The following is a 16,683-nucleotide window of genomic DNA, read 5'->3' on the forward strand; positions in this document are numbered from 1 at the left end:
TTCGCATTCACCTCACTAATTGCCTCTCTTTCCGCTCATCGTTCACCATGACGAACTACACCCTCACCGACCTCATTCCACTTCCCGACTCTAGCGGGCGCATTCCGCGCCTAGGCTTCGGCACCTACCGCTCCGCGACCAACCAATGCGTCAAGTCCTGTCTCAAGGCATTCGAGGTCGGATACCGACTCATCGACACGGCACAGTTCTACGCCAACGAAAGCGAAGTCGGTGAGGCCCTGCGGACTTGCGGACTGCCCCGGGAGCAGGTGTTCGTCACCAGCAAGATCCTGGCACCCGCAGGCTCGACCGAAGCCACCTACGATAAGCTGCTGGCCAGCGTAGAGAAGATTGGCGGGCCTGGCGGATACGTGGATCTGTTCCTCATCCATGACTCCAAATCTGGGCCAGCAGGACGGAAGCAGCTGTGGCAAGCTCTGGAAAGGCTACGGAAGGAAGGCAAGGCAAAGAGCATCGGCGTGAGCAACTACGGGGTGTCGCAGATCGAGGAGATGCGCGCGTATGCCAAGGTGTGGCCGCCACATGTGAATGAGATCGAGGTTCGTTCCTTTTTTTCTATTCTATTTGTGTCGTACACCTGGGTTTCACTGGCTAACTCGGGAGGTCGACTCGCAGCTCCATCCGTGGTGTCAGCAACGGGAAATCGACGCGTACTGCAAGAAGAACGGCATTGTGGTCGAGGCCTATGCGCCTCTTGTGCGCAACTACAAGGCCAATGACCCAACTCTGGTGGAGGTGGCCAAGAATTACAACAAGTCGACCCAGCAGGTGTTGATTCGCTATGCCCTTCAAAAGGGATGGGTGCCGCTGCCCAAGACCGACAACCCAGAATACATCGCGGCAAATGCTAATGTGTTCGATTTTAACATCAACCCCGAGGATATGGACCTGCTGGATTCGCTGGATCAGGGTAGCGCAGGAGCTGTTGTGGAGGCCGTGGTCAATGAATGAGCACGACACCATACTGGTCATAAAATTCCGAGAGCTTGGGATCTGGTCAGGCAGGTCTCAGCAGCAAACCATGGCACCTTGCTCGCGATCAATAATCCGGCGGCTGCATTAGAAAGGCGTTCACGGACTGAAGCGTCGAACGGGACGGATTCACGTCATGTTTGGATGAGACGATCCAGGCCAAGCGCTGCCGGATGAACTGCTTGCCAATTGTGCGCTTGCTCAGCGAGAGGTCAAAATTTCCTGGATGGTCTAGTTAGTCATTTGATTCCCATTGTCGTTCCATCTAGCGTTTGAATTGATTCCGTCCAGATTAATGTGGGACACACCGTCATCATCGTAGAAGAGGCAGAGAATGGCCAATAATGCCCCAACCGACAAATCCTTGCCAGTATCGCAGGTCACCAACAGTGACCGTGTGGGATCAGACCCAAGCTGCGCCGTGACAAATTCTCGCACCTTGTCCAGCGACTTTCGCAGATCACGGCTGCCCAGCTTCGCCGATGCGCAGCCCAGACTGAGTCGCTTCGCATTGCCTTCTACAGCGGCAGGATCGCCATTGCAATCAATCACCAGATCATACTGCCCTCCGTCACCGAAGCGCGTATCAGCGGGATTGATGAACAAGTTCCGAGTCGGAGCAATGCGTGTGGCATCCTGCCCGGTGCCCTGTTTCTGCTGCTCGGCCACCAACTCGGCAATCAGATCCGGAAGGTCCTCTTCGGGGGTTCGTTTCAAGACAGCCTGATGCGCCCAGAAAACCGGAGGCGTCAGGCCGTGCGCCCATCCTTCACTGTCGTCGCCGGCTCCCTGGATGTATCCACCTTCGGACATCTCCGCGCCGTGCACGCGCTTGGAGGCGGAGCACAGCACCAGCAGGCAGTAGCCATCGCCCTTGTGCAGATCTGTGGGATGGAAGTACGAGCGATTCGCCCAGGCTACCCGAATAGGCTTCCCGAGCTGCTGGCGCAGGTGATCGAGGTCAAGTTTGAGAGCCTGTTGGGGAATGTTAATCATTCGTCGTGCGTTGCAGGTCTGTCACCCGGGTGAAGAGGGGTGATGGGTAAAGAGGGGAAAACAGGGCAAGGCCGTTGTCCTATACTGTCGTTATTGCAGGGATCATACCTTGAGCGAAGATACAAAGACGTCAATGCGGTTCTCGATCTGCGATTCTTCTGAAGCGCCGAGGTACTTGGGTGGTAGTTGGACCGGATGGTAGGATGTCTCCGTGGGGAACAGGGCTCGGTTGAGCACGGCGCTCCAGATGGGAATTGTTTTCGACAGGGCATCTGGCATCACTGGGAACAGTCAGCGGCGGACAAATAATTGTCAGCCACAGCGCATGACGACACCTGTGGAAACGGGACTGGCGATGCCTTGACTGCCATGTTGACTGGGGATATTCACGCACATTTGCCTCGGCGAGTAGAGTCCACAATTACGCATCTGGATATGAGAGGAAAGACACATTGTCAGCTTAAGACTATAACATCCAACGACAAGGCATATGTATGCAAAGAAAAGTCTTCCACTATCCCGACGAGACGGGAAACCTGAGTAACAGGGAAATGACATACAACCAAGCCCCAATCGAATAAGATGAGACCGGTTAGAAACGGCACAGAGATGCTCAACTCACCCGCCATGCTCCCGAGCCAGCGGAAGTAGCTGCAGATTCAACCTACGGAAGCTAAAGTCCCACTGCCCGGTGTGGCCATCCGTGCTCTTGAAATAAGCGCTGCCTGCCTTCTCATCCGGGGGGATATACCAGCTCCCGCAGCGTTCATTCGCCACCAGTGGCAGGTCATAGTGCTCTGACACTTCCCGCACAAAGGCCGCGTCCGTCTCGATGGACTGCAGTCGGTTGGAGACCGACAGAGCCGAGCGACGGAGTGACGAGAGGGTCTGTGAGATGGATTGCTGCGCTGACGGGAAATGAAGCGACTCCAATGTCGGAAAAGAGCCCGGAGACCCCATTTGGACGCAACCGCTGCCAAGGATACCCTAAGCAAGGTATAGAACGAGCTGCTGTCGTACTCTGGGGTAGTACCGAGACCACTTGGCCGGCCTCAATGTCTGCTTGGACAGAACCCGGATTGGACCAGCGACAGGTGAGTCGGTTCCGTCGTTGGAGAATTTCTCGTTATAAATGAAGAATGCTGTGAATATTCCTCAAGCCTGCGATGAAGGGCACCTCGAAAGCTGCGAAAATGGCAGATGCGTTTGTGATCCGCGGGTTGGACGACGGGCCAATTAGAATGACGGGGGGGCATGGAAGGCGGGGACGCATGGAACGAACTCCAGTCCGGGTGTTTGTCGGACAATTATCTTCCTCTATATGGATGGGAATAGAATTGAGTCATGGGAGAAATGTTCCAACGGAGCAAGACTGATAACGAGCCCTGTTTTCATGTCTTTCAAATTCGTACTATCTAGTTTCAAAGCCCGGGTAGACCTATGTCAATGCAGGCCAAAGAAATCGTTCTGACTACATTAATGGTAGACCTTGACGTTCATAGTCTCAAATGCTTGCACGAGGCATCCTGCAGAATTCCGAGGACAAGTCTTGCAGGAGTTGGCAGTGACCGAGGAATTCATCTCCGGCGAGAATGCACCCTGACACTTGGAATGCCGCACGGCAACAGCACCAAGGGGCTATTCTAGTATTAATCGGTGCCTATTGAGGTTGTCACCTAGCTTGGGCCAGGTCTAATGTACTCTCCCCAGCGTCCAACATGAATCTACACAGAAAGGAAGGACGGACAGATCGTGTACATTCTATACAACCCGCAGGAACCTCCCAGGCAGCCCGGATCATATTGCAACCTGGGAAAGCTCGGCGGACGACGCTCAGTATCCAATCTCTATCTCCGTACGACCGTGCGGGCTTGCGTTTGGGCCCTTGAGCTGACGGGCAGACACAGACCCTATTGAAAGATGTATGCGTCCGTGGCGTATATTCTTGTCACCTTGTTGTCTGGGTCAGGGAGAGAACACTAGATACTGGTTAATCGAAACTTAGCAAGAGTGTTCAGCACTGAATCTGAGGATTGCGTGTCAACCGACGCCAACATCAACGCGACTTCACCCGGTGGAAGCAACTGTGAAAATAGACCGAGGACTTACGACTTTCCATGCCCTCGGCACTAAGCTGGGAATCGCCTAGCGCGGGGACGAGTGTTGCTGACTCACCACGATGGGCCATGTGATTGGCGGGGACACGGTCCCCGCGGTGCTGGCCGTTGCAGAGCGAAAGTACTGGGCACTTCTGTGGGACCGATCCCAGACGGCCACACCCAAGTACCTAGTACCTCTCCATGGGCAGTAATAACTTCAGGTCCCGCTCCAGCCCGGCTCCCTGGCAATTCCCATTATGGCGGCGTCATGCCTTCCGATCCCGCGTAGGACCAAGGCGCTGTTGCCCTTAAGAACCATCCTCCCTCCACTCTCCCCCCTCCCGTCCCCCGCGTGTTTTTGTGACCATTGCTTCTCGGCCCTTCTTCCTCTCGTCTACTCCAACTGTTTCTGCATCACGTCTCCTCTAGATCACTCATAAAGTGTACCTCTACTTCGGTATCCCGGACCACATCCCCGTGCAACCCATTCCAACAGCTCAGTCAAGATCTTACGACACACCCTCAGATAAAGGCTTCTTTCGATCTCTTCTCTGCCTCTGCACGTTTCCACAATGCCTAATGTCTGAGAATCTCACGCCTGCCCACCCTGCACAGGCCCACCGACGCTGACCATTCTGCAGATCACGGAAATCTTCTTCGACTGCGACAACACGCTGGTCCTCTCAGAGGAGCTAGCGTTTGAAGCCTGCGCTGACCTCGCAAATGAGATCCTCGAGACGCGTGGTATCGCGGATCGCTATACCGGCTCCCAGCTGATCAAAGACTTTGTCGGCCAGAACTTCCGCGGTATGATGATCTCGCTGCAGGCCAAGTACAAGTTCGAAATGGAAAAGGATGAATTGGAGATGTACGTGAAGAAAGAGGAGGACAAGGTGATCGCCAAACTGGAGGCAAAGGCCCAGCCCTGCGTAGGTGCTACCGAAATGCTGGATAAGATCTTTGCCTCCAACAAGTACGGCCTTGCAGTGGTCTCTTCCTCTGCTCTGCGTCGGGTGCAGGCCTCGATCAAGAAGGTCGACCAGGACAAGTACTTTGATCCCGACATGGTCTTCAGCGCTGCAACCTCTCTGGACAAGCCTACCTCCAAACCCGACCCTGCAATCTACCTGCACGCTCTGCAGATGGTCAACAAGTCTGCCTCGGAAACGGTGGCCGTGGAAGACAGCAAATCCGGTGCTCTCTCCGCCATTCGAGCCGGTATTCCAGTCATTGCCTATGTCGGCAGCTACCACGGCGATGAAATGCAGAAGGAGATGGGCGAGCGCCTGATGGAACTCGGAGCGAGAGTGGTCATGAATCATTGGTCCGAATTCTATCAGTGCTTGGAGATAATCGAAAACGCTCCCGCTCCTGAGGTTCCTCAGTCGAGCCTGTGATTCTTCTTCCGTCGATTTATCGCACCCATATGATTTTATGACAGCAAGCGAACGGTCGTTCTGGAGCTTTATTGAGGGTTGTTTATTTTGTATCGCTGATCCCAGATGTATTCATCTTACTAATGTTACTGATGGGATGTGAAGAGTCCTTGATCTGCTTGCTGGGTGCCAATGGAACCAAGCCAAGCTACAGCCACTTCTCTTTTTCTTTTCACTCTGCATTATCGGGTAACTTCTTATATTTGCTCATAGACAATCGTGGCCACCGGATACCAACTCCATGGTGCTTAACCAGTATTGACAGCAATAGTGCCTTGGGGTTTCACCATTGATTTGCATTTCATGACAAGTATACCTTTGAGACTTACCAAAAGGACATGTGTCTTCGGCTTTGTGCCCAAACAGAGTCACCCATAATTTGATGCAGTAAATTGATTCTATGCCCAGCGAGGGCCCGTCCTGACGGTGGGGGTCAGATTTTTTGATGGTCACCATGAACGATTCGATGTCAGAGGTGATTACGGTGTTCCGGCTTTCTTTTTCTGATTTATAGTAGGGAGAATCTTACTTGACCTAAATGGGTTCCTCTTGCAGTCTACCAATTTATGGCTTAACTTCACAAGTGCACAAGGAACGAGTCCGAATAGAACATCGTGTTGAAATATCCCGCAAACCCCACTACTCTTAAACATCCATAGATTCTCCTAGGCCACATTGCAAGCCAATGCATGCATAAGAAGTGTATACTAGGTATTCCATCTGTGAGATTAGGTAAGGACATGCCCCACAACCGCGGGCGTCCACACGTTCCAAGGTTATCTCCCTCTCCCTCTCCGCTCTATCTTGTCAACATCGGGATTAGTCTTGCAATTGAGCTCGCGATACGACCGCCATTGCTGCCCAAACATTGAGCCACACCAAATCTTTCAGGATTTTTGTTGCGGCGTCTTCAACACCCCCTCCTTCCATTTGCAATGTCCCCACCGTCGCAAGCCAACTCCAAGCTTGTTTCACGCGGACCTTTGGTATGTTATTGCCTTAATTCCAAGGCGTCTCTGTTTCGTTTCTCTCTTACGCGGAGAAATACCGGAGATCCGAAGGAAGAATGGGAAGAACCGCGAATTGCTACGTCATCCTAGCCCTGCAGTGTCTGACCAAAACATCGAATTCAGGATCCGGCCGAAGCACGCTGGGCTCGATTGGTCAAAACGACCTATACAGACCCGTTGGGCGTGCAGAGGACATGGGAGTCTGGAGAACGTCAGGTAGGATTCCGCCCGAGCTCATTTTGGGTCCCTCTGCATTATGCATCATCATTGTCACCCCGAGCCCATGCCAGCTGCACCGCTCCCAGAGAGGACAGCCTATTACTATATCTTAAGTTCCCAGCATGAAAGATTTCTCATCGTTTACGAGACTCAGCCGCACCGTTGAGGGCTTTGTCGGAGCATTGCGCTGGCGGAACTTACGGGTGCTGGCTCATAAGCTTACACCGTGTTCGGTGTGAGTATTGGTGGGGATCATGCTGCCGTCAGTGGTTGCCTTGACGAAACGGACCTATCTCCAGATCTCTGTTTATCTCATATGATCACCCACTTAAGGCGGCAACGTGCACGTCACCTTGGCTTTGACCCGGCAGCTAACTGGATTGAGCAGACACGCCCTGCCAATTGCGAGATTGATGGCGTGGGTATTGTTACTATCTTGAACAAGGCGACGGGGCCCGAGCTTCTTCTACAGAAACAATACCGGCCCCCGATCGACAAGGTCGTCATCGAAGTCCCTGCAGGCTTGATTGATGCTGGCGAGACACCCGAGCAATGCGCTGTCCGCGAGCTCAAGGAAGAGACCGGCTACGTCGGTGAGGCGGAGCAGACAAGTACAGTCATGTATAACGGTGCGTCATCGATATTCCTTCTTGATCATTTGTTCGTCCAACGTGTTCGTGTGCAGCAGCTGATCTCGTTGCCTTCTTTTCGGGGTCAGATCCGGGATTCTGCAACACCAACCTCAACATGGTGCATGTCCGCGTGGACATGAGCCTCCCAGAAAACCAGAACCCGAAGCCGGAGCTAGAAGATAACGAGTTTATTGAATGTTTTTCTGTCCCGCTGACTTCTCTCTTTGAGGAGACGAAGAGACTCGAGCAGGAGGGCTATGCTATTGATGCCCGGGTCGGAACTCTTGCTGAAGGGATCGAGCTGGCGAAGAAACTGAAGCTGTGAGATCGGCAGATATCCATAGATACAGTTCATGCTACACACGCTATGTCCATAGTTTGCTGAGAACACTTGATACGCAGAATGAGATGCTGAGCCATGCATTGTTCAATTCTTTATGTGTTCTTCTTTAATTTGGTCTTTAGTGAGGTCTATATCTTCCCTTCTTGCTGGAGCCCTCTGTAAAGCGCCCAAGCAGCAAGAGTCTTCCCATCCCGCAAACCCTCCTTCCACAACTCCTCCAACGGGACAATTTTCAGAGTAATCTTCTCCCCGTGGGCTCGTATCCCAGTCAACTTCCCCTGCAATGCCTCAATCTCATGTCGCGGCATACGCTTCTGACATAAGAACAAGGGGATAAACTCATCACTGCCCCCGGCCGATGGATACACCCCTTTCTGGAGTACCTCCCCGTCCGCTGATTCCTGAATCGACTGCAGCGCCAGCGCAGTCATATCAATCAACTCGCCTTGCTGAACGGATAACCCGGTCTCTTCTTGAATTTCTTTCGCCGCGCCGCCGGCAAAATTCCCGTTGCCGTCGAGCATTCCAGCTGGGATCTCGGGGAATGCCAGGGAGCCCGCCGGGATTCGAGGCTGAACGGTCAGAATAGCTCGTTTCCCACTTTCCTGGGAGGCAGGGATATCCTCCGGCTGGAGGATAAGCTGCGAAGACAGTCAGACACAGGATGCAGGTTTAGTCCCGCTTGCAAAGGGGTGCACCGGAAAAAATCACAGGAGGGGATGTCGGTGGACGAGCTTCTGACAGCGACAGCTAAAGGGACGGATGGAAATAGGCTGCTACATCAAGTACTTACCAGCATCCCGACACTACCGCCACGGAGGAATACACTCCCGGGCAAACTCTCGCCGCGGGCGTTAGACACGTTCGCTTTCAACTTGACAAACCCCAGCCGCCCACCGGCGAAGCGGTCGATGGACTGGATGTCAATGTCGCGCAGCACGTACGGGTCATGATGGAACTCGTGTGACGGGCTCTGCTGGCGCTGGAGGGAGCGCTGCAGCGTCGAGATCCAATTTTGGAAAGCAGGGAAGGACAACAGGTCCTGCTGGGTGAGGTCTGGTATAGTGTTGACGCGGGTGTCGGATCCAGGAATGGTGAATGTCGTCATGGTGGCGGCTCGGGTTGGTGCAGTTCGGCGCCCTCGTGTCTGTAGCTGCAAATGTAGATACCGGGGTGCCGGTTTCGAGTGCCGCGCGGTAAGACGCAGAAACATGGATTGGTCGGCGTGGAATTGACGATCCGAGGCGGTGAGGCGGGGAGCTGGGGCACCTTCCGGGGGGTGGGATTGCTTTCGTTCTTTTTTACGCGTTTCTTTTTCTCTTATTCTTGGTATGGGTTGCGGTTGGTGACTGGTGGGAGCGTTGAGGTTGGCGGTGGTTGCGGATGACGTATTTCAGGGAGGCTGGGAAAGTCTCCAGTTCTCCCGATCTGATGTGCAGATCGCATTGGAGAGATACACCTATGGATGTATATGTACTGCTGGTATCATAGATAATGCGAGCTGGGTAAGTGCTATGCGAGCTGGGTAGTGCTTTTTCTAACAGAGTGGACAACATTGTTGTCCGTCTGATCTATCGGGTTTTCAGCCTTGCATGGCTTGTCCTCTCTGGTTTAGAAAAACATCCTTATTAAACGCGATTGGCCGCCTCACATCACACCGGCATGTCCTGAATGAGTGAGAACTGGAGCAAAGAGACATAATGTTCTATCTTGAGACTAACGCAGGCTTGAAGCCATCGAACCCATTTCATCCTCGGGTGGCACATGGAGTCCCATTTCACCAGGACGCACACCAACTGCAGCACGCGGTCTTGCCATCTAGTTGATCATGGGGGAGATTGCACGCGCCATGCCATTCCTTCGGTGCCCACCGGGTGATAGCAAGGTAGTATAAAGCTCGCTTCGTTTTGATGTTTCACGTCATCACGGCCCAGCATGCACTCCATAGAACTAGAGAGGAGCCAATCATAAAATCGAGGTGCATGCATGGATCCCGCAGTGCAGCATTGACGGGGCCGATCTAGAAGCTGTGGAGTTTTGCCCGGGTGAAATCCCACCTCCATTAGCTCCGTTGCCCCCTTCTCCCTCTCCCTTCTCCGCTGTTCCCCATTTCTAAGCATCGGCACTTCCAAGGTTTCAGGACTACTTTTCCCTGTCCGCAGCCCTCCGTCACATTTCCTCTCAAAGGACCGCATCCACGCGCTAGTTATCAGATCCTGCGGGTTGCAGCCGTTCGGGGGCAAGATCGCCCTTTTCTTCACCCGGGTGCTCCGGTTTACCCTGGCGTAAGTCCCTCCTCGTGCTTTCTCCTCGGATCCGTCCCCTCCCCCCCCCCCCCCCCCTTCGGCCCTTACATGATTCTCTGGAGATGTTCCCTCGGCCCAGACAGGGGTCTCGAATGTGCCTTGCCGGAACAAACGATAAGACCCCAGTGATCAAGGGGTCAATCCGCCGGTTGCCTTCCTTCGAGTGCGAACCAGTCTCAATGACAGTCTGTCGGACAACTGTAGGGAGATTGCTTGTATATCCATGAATGCATGCCCAGTATGTCCATGAGGATATCTACTTCTGCAAGAAACCCTCTAGATCGGGCCGGTACATTGCCGCACATCGCAACACTCGACTTCACCCTTGATCGAGGGTGAAGTCGCTGCAAATCCATGCATCTGGGCCGCATGGCGCGCTTTGCTGTTTCGCGCACGGGGCTATCGAGCGTTCTGGTGGTGTGGTAAGCTGGGTTTCTTTGCCCAGGTGGGCGCATCGTCCCCGGTGTCGCCTAGCCCAGACTGGGGCCAGGTGGTTGGCCTCCTATTCTTGCATAAATCGCGTGGTTATACCCGCTGCAGATCTGCCTTGCCCCTGGGTAAGTGGCATCTCCGTGCATAGCGCGATACCTACTGCAGATATCTAGGTGCGCGAGTCGTGATTGGCGACGAGAGTGCACTAAATAGCAGTATGGTCTGAGTATTTGAATTCCCCGGCCCAATAGTGCCAGCATGTCGCTGTTATCCGTGGACAACATCGTAAGATCCAGCTCCTCCGACTCGCCCTGTTCCCCAGTCTATACTTGATATCACCGGGTGGTATGGTATACCATGCCCTCGGCTTGTCCAGTCAAAGCTGCGAGGGATTGACGGGCGTCACGCTGGAGGCTGAAACTGCCAATTGTGGACATCGTAGCCTGATCTTGACTCGGATTGTACGGACCAGACCCACTAGGGTGAAAACAGGCAGATAGGGGAATACGAGGCGCAAGAAAAAGCACAGCCCGGGAATATGCCGCGGAATTCAATCGGAATGGTTTGTGAGGTCATGGCAAGAATCACCGAAAGATCATCGCCGGTCGAACGCGGGTGAGACCAAAAACAAAGTAGTGTGGACATCCTCAAACGTGTTCGTGCATCGTCAAATCTTTTCCTGCCAGGTGTTCAGCAGCCCTGGAATTTATCCAATGGGTAGGTCGATGTGCTCGACGCGATGATAAGAGACACCCGGGAAGCCCTGCAAGTAGTGTAGATCAGCCTAGAGTGGTAAGTTATGACGCCGTGGGAAGGCGTCTAATCAGCCTCTACGGATGTTCCGGCGGAAAAGCAAGAAAGTCCAATGATGATGGGGCCTTACGCTCCCAAAATCCCGATTTGCATACCTGAATCGGGACGGATGCGATTCCGTCAGCCCAGGCACTGTCACCTAGGTGTGAAAGAGGTACAACGATGGCCAGAACCTGCGCCCGGGACCGGTGAGCTTGAGCGGTCGAGACTTGGAACCGCGTTTGGGAGGCACCAATTGAACCCGGTACTAGTCTGGTCTAGGCAGCTCACGGTATTACTGTGTTCGGGTTCGATCCTCAATTATCGGTGTAGAGACGGGGGATAGTGTCAAATCCCCCGCAGAGCGGTGTCGAAGGCGTCGAGCGCGGTAGCCATGCAAGGGAGATCGCGGATTAAACATGGGAAGCAAAATGCCTCATCCACAAGTCCTGAACCCGATGGTTTGGGTTCCGGATCGCGAAGCAGAGTCTGGAGCTATTGGGCAGGAGTCCTTGGTGCTAAGGTGCCCAGGTAGCCGCAGGCGTTGAGATGGCTATAGTTCAGTGCTCCAGCTCAGCCCAACGGCGAATGCCAGAGGGACATGACGACCGGAATGCCCTGGGCAATAGCAATGACCATCACCATAGTCATTTCCATATCAAGCCATAGATATCGTGATAACAAATGAGGCGTCAAAGAGACGGATTGAACCAATTGAATGCCTTCCGGACCATGGTCTGCGGTCGACACACTTTGTGAAGCGCGCCTGGGCTGCGGTTACTGTTTCAAGTCAGCAAGAGTCCAAGACCTGACACCTGGAGGTTTCAGAAGCGCTGGGCAATATGGGGCATGGCGTCAGTACTCATCTCAGAGGGAATATCGAGGATGACGGCCATGGCATTATGATTTGATGGGTCCAGTTCAAGGTCCGCTACAGCATTTACCCAGGTGGGGGAGGGTGATCGGTGAGGGCGAGGGTGACGCTACCTCGTCCGCAGGCAACCAGACTAAGATCCTTGCAACGGAAATTTACAGCTTGTATTCACCGCGTCTACGTGAATAATTTCTTTTGATAGGTCGCTTTTCTTCCCGGGGCAGTTGCCTCAAAAGCGAGCCCGAGTACAAATGCCCTCGCTCGTCCTGGACAACCTGGGTGTGCCGTGTTTCAATCACCCTGCAGACCGAAACTTAACGTTAGTATTCCTTCCCCTCCTACGAGTGTTGCCTTCTCTGCGCTGCTCAGCCTTGAGACTGAAAGCTTTCCTGTCACCCAACTTGCAAAATACAAATGGCGGGAGACTGCCTTCTTCACTTGACCCCCCTCCGGCCCCCCGCCACGCTGGCTTCCCGCCCTCTTCCACCCTCTCCACCTCGTCCACATTGAAACCCGGGTGATCGGTGGGCTGACTACAGCATGCCACAGATGAGGCGAAGCACTTGAATCGGATCATGGCCGAGAGAGCATCCATCTTCAAGGAACCAAGGCGTTACGGCGCAAAACAAGGCACCGCTGCCAAGACCTGGAAAGGGCCCATCCATTGCGATCTATCGCCCCGGCAAGTCGCTCTCCACTGCAACGAACGCGCATGAATTCTAACTGTGCATTCCAGACGGTCTATTGGACGCCCATATTCAGAAGACGCGACGGCGACCGCCATGGCCAATCGCTTAAGCTCCTCGGCCAGCCCGACCTTACCGAGTGGCCGGCCAAATTCAAGTGTGCTCGCTGATGACTGTACCCTCGATACACACACTTTTAGTAGTCAAGGTGCATCTCGCTTGAGCAAGTATCCATCTCATGCCAATGTGGCGCGTGCAGAGAAATTCCGCCGTAAAGGGAGTTCACGGGCGCTAAGGAGTCGGCGATCAGCAGAGGCCTCCGGGCCCATGCCCAACTATCATTATGATCGAGGAGGCTTTGCGGTTCAGAAGAGTTCTAACGAAGGGACCTCAGGAAGGACCAGGGGCGCTGGCTACTCACATGATGATGGAACGCCATCGCGACCACCGCCTTCTGGGTTCTCCGGGCGTTCTCCTGTCGCCGGCCTGTCAACCAGGGAAGAAGATGGTCCGCATGATCGCATGCAAATGGAAAATGATCTCTCCCCGGACTCGGAGGATACGCCAATGGACGAGTCGGATTCGGGCTCAAGGGACCTGATGGAAACAGACTCGGACAATACGCCGTTTAGACAGCCCGAAACCAACCCCATCACGGAGGAGCAGTTGATCAATGAAGTCCGAGCAATATATGCTGGACTGGTCATGGTCGAGAAGAAGTGCATTGAGGTTGACAAGCGACAATCAGAATCAAGGGCCGACTTATCAGATCTACAGTGGCAGTCAATGATTTCCCTGCACCGGACATTGCTCTACGAGCATCACGACTTCTTCTTGGCTTCGCAACACCCTTCAGCCAGTCCAGTCCTCCAACGACTAGCAGAGAAATATGCCATGCCTGCTCGAATGTGGCGCTACGGAATTCACTCGTTCCTGGAGCTATTAAGACAAAAGCTTCCGGATTCTCTGGATTACATGCTCAACTTCATCTACCTCGCCTACTCGATGATGACATTGCTGCTGGAAAGTGTCAAGGCATTCAGAGAAACATGGATAGAATGTTTGGGTGATTTGGCCCGATATCGCATGGCGGTGGAGGAATCGGATATGGGAGACCGGGAAGTCTGGGCAGGAGTATCACGATATTGGTACAATCAATATGCGGATCGAAGCTCCGATATTGGCCGGATTCAGCATCACTTGGCAGTGCTAGCTCGCCCCGACGCTATCCAGCAACTCTTCTACTATACCAAAGCTCTCGTGAGCGTGCAGCCCTTTCTGAACGCCCGAGATAGCATCGTGTTGCTCTTCAATCCTTATCATGGACAACCGCTTGATCAGCACAACATGGCCACTGCCTTTATTGCCGCACATGGGGTTCTGTTCACCCGAAAGCTGCCTGAGTCGTATGTTCCTTTGGCCAACCGTTTTCTGTCACTCTTAAGAGGAGAAGTTCGTCGGCTGGGTCGCCAGGGACAGCAAGGCGTCTATATGATGTCCTGCAACTTCGCCTCCATTCTTCAGTACGGTGACCGCGAGGCGTTTATGAAGGTGGAATTCTCGCAAAAGCCGGGCGACACTGCCGCTGAAGCCCTTAAGTTTGCGCTCGAGTGGACTGCCGGTACAGCTTCTGATACAATCTCCAATCCTACAGACCTCAGTTTGCAGATTCCAGCGCAGGTTACTTTTCAAGGAAGCTGCCTCGCCTTTCACACGCTGAATATCTTCCTTGATCAAATGGGCGATCCCAACATATACCCTAGTATTCACATATCCTTGGCATTCGTTTGGTGCCTTGCTCTTCATCCACCTGCCATGCAGCAACTTGAAAAGATGATCCCATGGCTTGGAATCTCCAAGTTTCTCAACACCCTGTTCCGCCCAGATATCGTGCTCTCAAAGGTCGAAGGTGAATGCTTCCCCCTTGTCGACGATGGAACAACTCAGCAACTCCCAGAGGATTTCCTTATCCGCGGTCAGGCGTGGAGTCAGCTATACTACCCTGAACATTTTTTCCGGGGAGCTCCGTCAGAGGACGATCGACCAGTCATCGAAGAAGCGTCAACCGTGATTCCTAGAAAACATAGGTGTCTCTGGCTAGGCAGACGGATAGCAACGGTTTGTCAACATAATTTCTTTGCATCAGTGGGTTGGCCGCGAACGTTAGGGCTGATACTAATCTTGCAATCAATTTCACAGTTCGGTCGCTGGATAACGTACAGCCAAGCTCTGAAATTCGAAGCAACGCCACTAGCACACGAGTTCGCGCCAGTCGCGGAAACCTGTGGTGATCTCAACAGCAAAGCACCTCCCACCGAGCCACACTCTGATCTCAACAACACGAGTGTAGCTTGAACCGTAAATGGAAGCCTCTGGTTGGCAAAAATATTTTCTGGTGATATTGAGGGTGGACCTGGCCTTTCTGGATACATCGCGAACCCATGGACTTGCCTTTATTGTTTTTATTCCAAACGCACACGGATCCCTGGAAATTATCCTAATCGTCTTCAATTACGACAGAAATCTATTCAGACCCCGAGGCCGTGGATTGGATTCAATCGATGGAGCCGGAGCCGGATATCCTCCGGCTTGTCTTCTCTCCCAGAGTTCGGACTGGATTCTCTCCGAGAATCTTCCCACGCCAATTCAGCCAAATTGGATCAGGATTGTTCCTCTCGAAGTGCCTCCAGGCGCTCAAAAGGCACTTCACGGACCTCCGTTCCCACTCGTGATTATCTGCCATTGGACTCCCAAGGACCCTGTCTCCGACGGCCTATTGGAATTGGATGCGCGTCGAGGACCTCCATTTCAACACCACCATGGACTTGCAAATTACCGGATTCTGGGATCCTTGGTGCTTCGTGCATGTCACCTCTGAGTCTTTGCTTATGCCCGCGGGACATCTTCGAGCCTGGGATTTTATGGAGCAAGAATGCTCAGTATTTAGGCATAGGGAATACCTAAATGCTAACGGGAGAATGGGCAACAGAACAAGTGCCCAGTTGCCAGTTCAGTACGGGCATATATTACGAGCGCTTCTTTACTTTCTTGCTGTCTTGTGCTGTTTACTTCTGCTTTTTTTTTTTTTTCGTTGTCTATGGTTCGTTGCTTTTGATGATTGTGCGTCGGTCGGCCCTTGTCATTTGGAAGATATACAACCCTGCATAGCCTAACGGTACGTGTCTAGTATTTTGTTGATTTGAATTGTGTGCTACTCTGTCTCAATCTCACCGGAGCCACTCTGGATCTCTTGCAGCTACGTACTGGCTCAAATGCGTCAAAGTGCAGAGACGCAGTCACCCGCCTCGTAGCTAGAATACCTCCTGATGTCAATTGACCTCCGGAAAGCATCAAGACCGATGAGCCGCGTTAACTCACGCCATTGAATCTCTTTTCATAGTCTGATCAATGTCGAAACGAACCTCGTTCTGGGGAGATCAGATCGACTTGGACCCGCCGAGATGCACCAATGACCACCAGGTCGAGACGCATCCAAAACACCACTTGTAGAGTAGAATGCAATTAAAGACTTTCACCCGGGAAGGAAAACGCAAATCTGCAGAACATACACCTGCAGAATAAACGGCATTAGGCCACGTCTCCAGCTCCAGCTCGGGGAGATTTGCGCTCCACCCACGGTTTACTTTGGGCGCGCCGCTTGCGCGTTGCCGATAAAAGGCCAAGCTGGCGATTATCAACATGCAACCTCTCCCTTCCTCCATTTTCTCTCCAGATGGGGCCCCGACCTTCTGCATGATTCTGCCCAGGCATATGTGATTGTCAGCGATTGTGTGTTTTCAGACCGTGCGCCGCATGGCTGGCCGAGTAATCACGATTGCCTTCTCCATTTCCCGGGCATCCCTCG

General features: G+C 53.2%; 6 protein-coding genes across 6 annotated transcripts; 4 read left to right on the top strand and 2 right to left on the bottom strand.

Moving 5' to 3' along the window:
* Window positions 1–47: 47 nt before the first annotated feature.
* On the top strand, window positions 48–972 carry N7459_008334 (aldo/keto reductase family protein; the record flags this gene model as incomplete). The annotated part of the gene is made up of 2 exons (XM_056947502.1): window positions 48–560; window positions 637–972. The coding sequence occupies 2 exons, from the start codon at window positions 48–50 to the stop codon at window positions 970–972; spliced, it is 849 nt and encodes a 282-aa protein (XP_056797012.1).
* Window positions 973–1,060: 88 nt separating this feature from the next.
* On the bottom strand, window positions 1,061–2,949 carry N7459_008335 (initiator tRNA phosphoribosyl transferase family protein; the record flags this gene model as incomplete). The annotated part of the gene is made up of 5 exons (XM_056947503.1): window positions 1,061–1,215; window positions 1,302–1,968; window positions 2,098–2,270; window positions 2,384–2,418; window positions 2,612–2,949. The coding sequence occupies 5 exons, from the start codon at window positions 2,947–2,949 to the stop codon at window positions 1,061–1,063; spliced, it is 1,368 nt and encodes a 455-aa protein (XP_056797013.1).
* A 1,711-nt stretch (window positions 2,950–4,660) lies between these two features.
* On the top strand, window positions 4,661–5,485 carry N7459_008336 (HAD family hydrolase; the record flags this gene model as incomplete). Its single annotated transcript, XM_056947504.1, has 2 exons — window positions 4,661–4,669; window positions 4,730–5,485. The coding sequence occupies 2 exons, from the start codon at window positions 4,661–4,663 to the stop codon at window positions 5,483–5,485; spliced, it is 765 nt and encodes a 254-aa protein (XP_056797014.1).
* Window positions 5,486–6,459: 974 nt separating this feature from the next.
* Window positions 6,460–7,710, top strand: N7459_008337 (MutT/nudix family protein; the record flags this gene model as incomplete). The annotated part of the gene is made up of 3 exons (XM_056947505.1): window positions 6,460–6,510; window positions 7,142–7,382; window positions 7,472–7,710. The coding sequence occupies 3 exons, from the start codon at window positions 6,460–6,462 to the stop codon at window positions 7,708–7,710; spliced, it is 531 nt and encodes a 176-aa protein (XP_056797015.1).
* Window positions 7,711–7,856: 146 nt separating this feature from the next.
* On the bottom strand, window positions 7,857–8,941 carry N7459_008338 (putative NUDIX family hydrolase; the record flags this gene model as incomplete). The annotated part of the gene is made up of 2 exons (XM_056947506.1): window positions 7,857–8,369; window positions 8,522–8,941. 2 exons carry the CDS (start codon window positions 8,939–8,941, stop codon window positions 7,857–7,859), a joined length of 933 nt encoding a protein of 310 aa, XP_056797016.1.
* A 3,973-nt stretch (window positions 8,942–12,914) lies between these two features.
* N7459_008339 (uncharacterized protein) lies at window positions 12,915–15,173 on the top strand (the record flags this gene model as incomplete). Its single annotated transcript, XM_056947507.1, has 2 exons — window positions 12,915–14,936; window positions 15,018–15,173. 2 exons carry the CDS (start codon window positions 12,915–12,917, stop codon window positions 15,171–15,173), a joined length of 2,178 nt encoding a protein of 725 aa, XP_056797017.1.
* Between the last annotated feature and the right edge of the window lie 1,510 nt (window positions 15,174–16,683).

Source organism: Penicillium hispanicum (genome assembly GCF_028827665.1).
Source record: "Penicillium hispanicum strain IBT 35686 chromosome Unknown utg000007l_segment0_segment0, whole genome shotgun sequence".
Classification (NCBI taxonomy): Eukaryota; Fungi; Ascomycota; class Eurotiomycetes; order Eurotiales; family Aspergillaceae; genus Penicillium; species Penicillium hispanicum.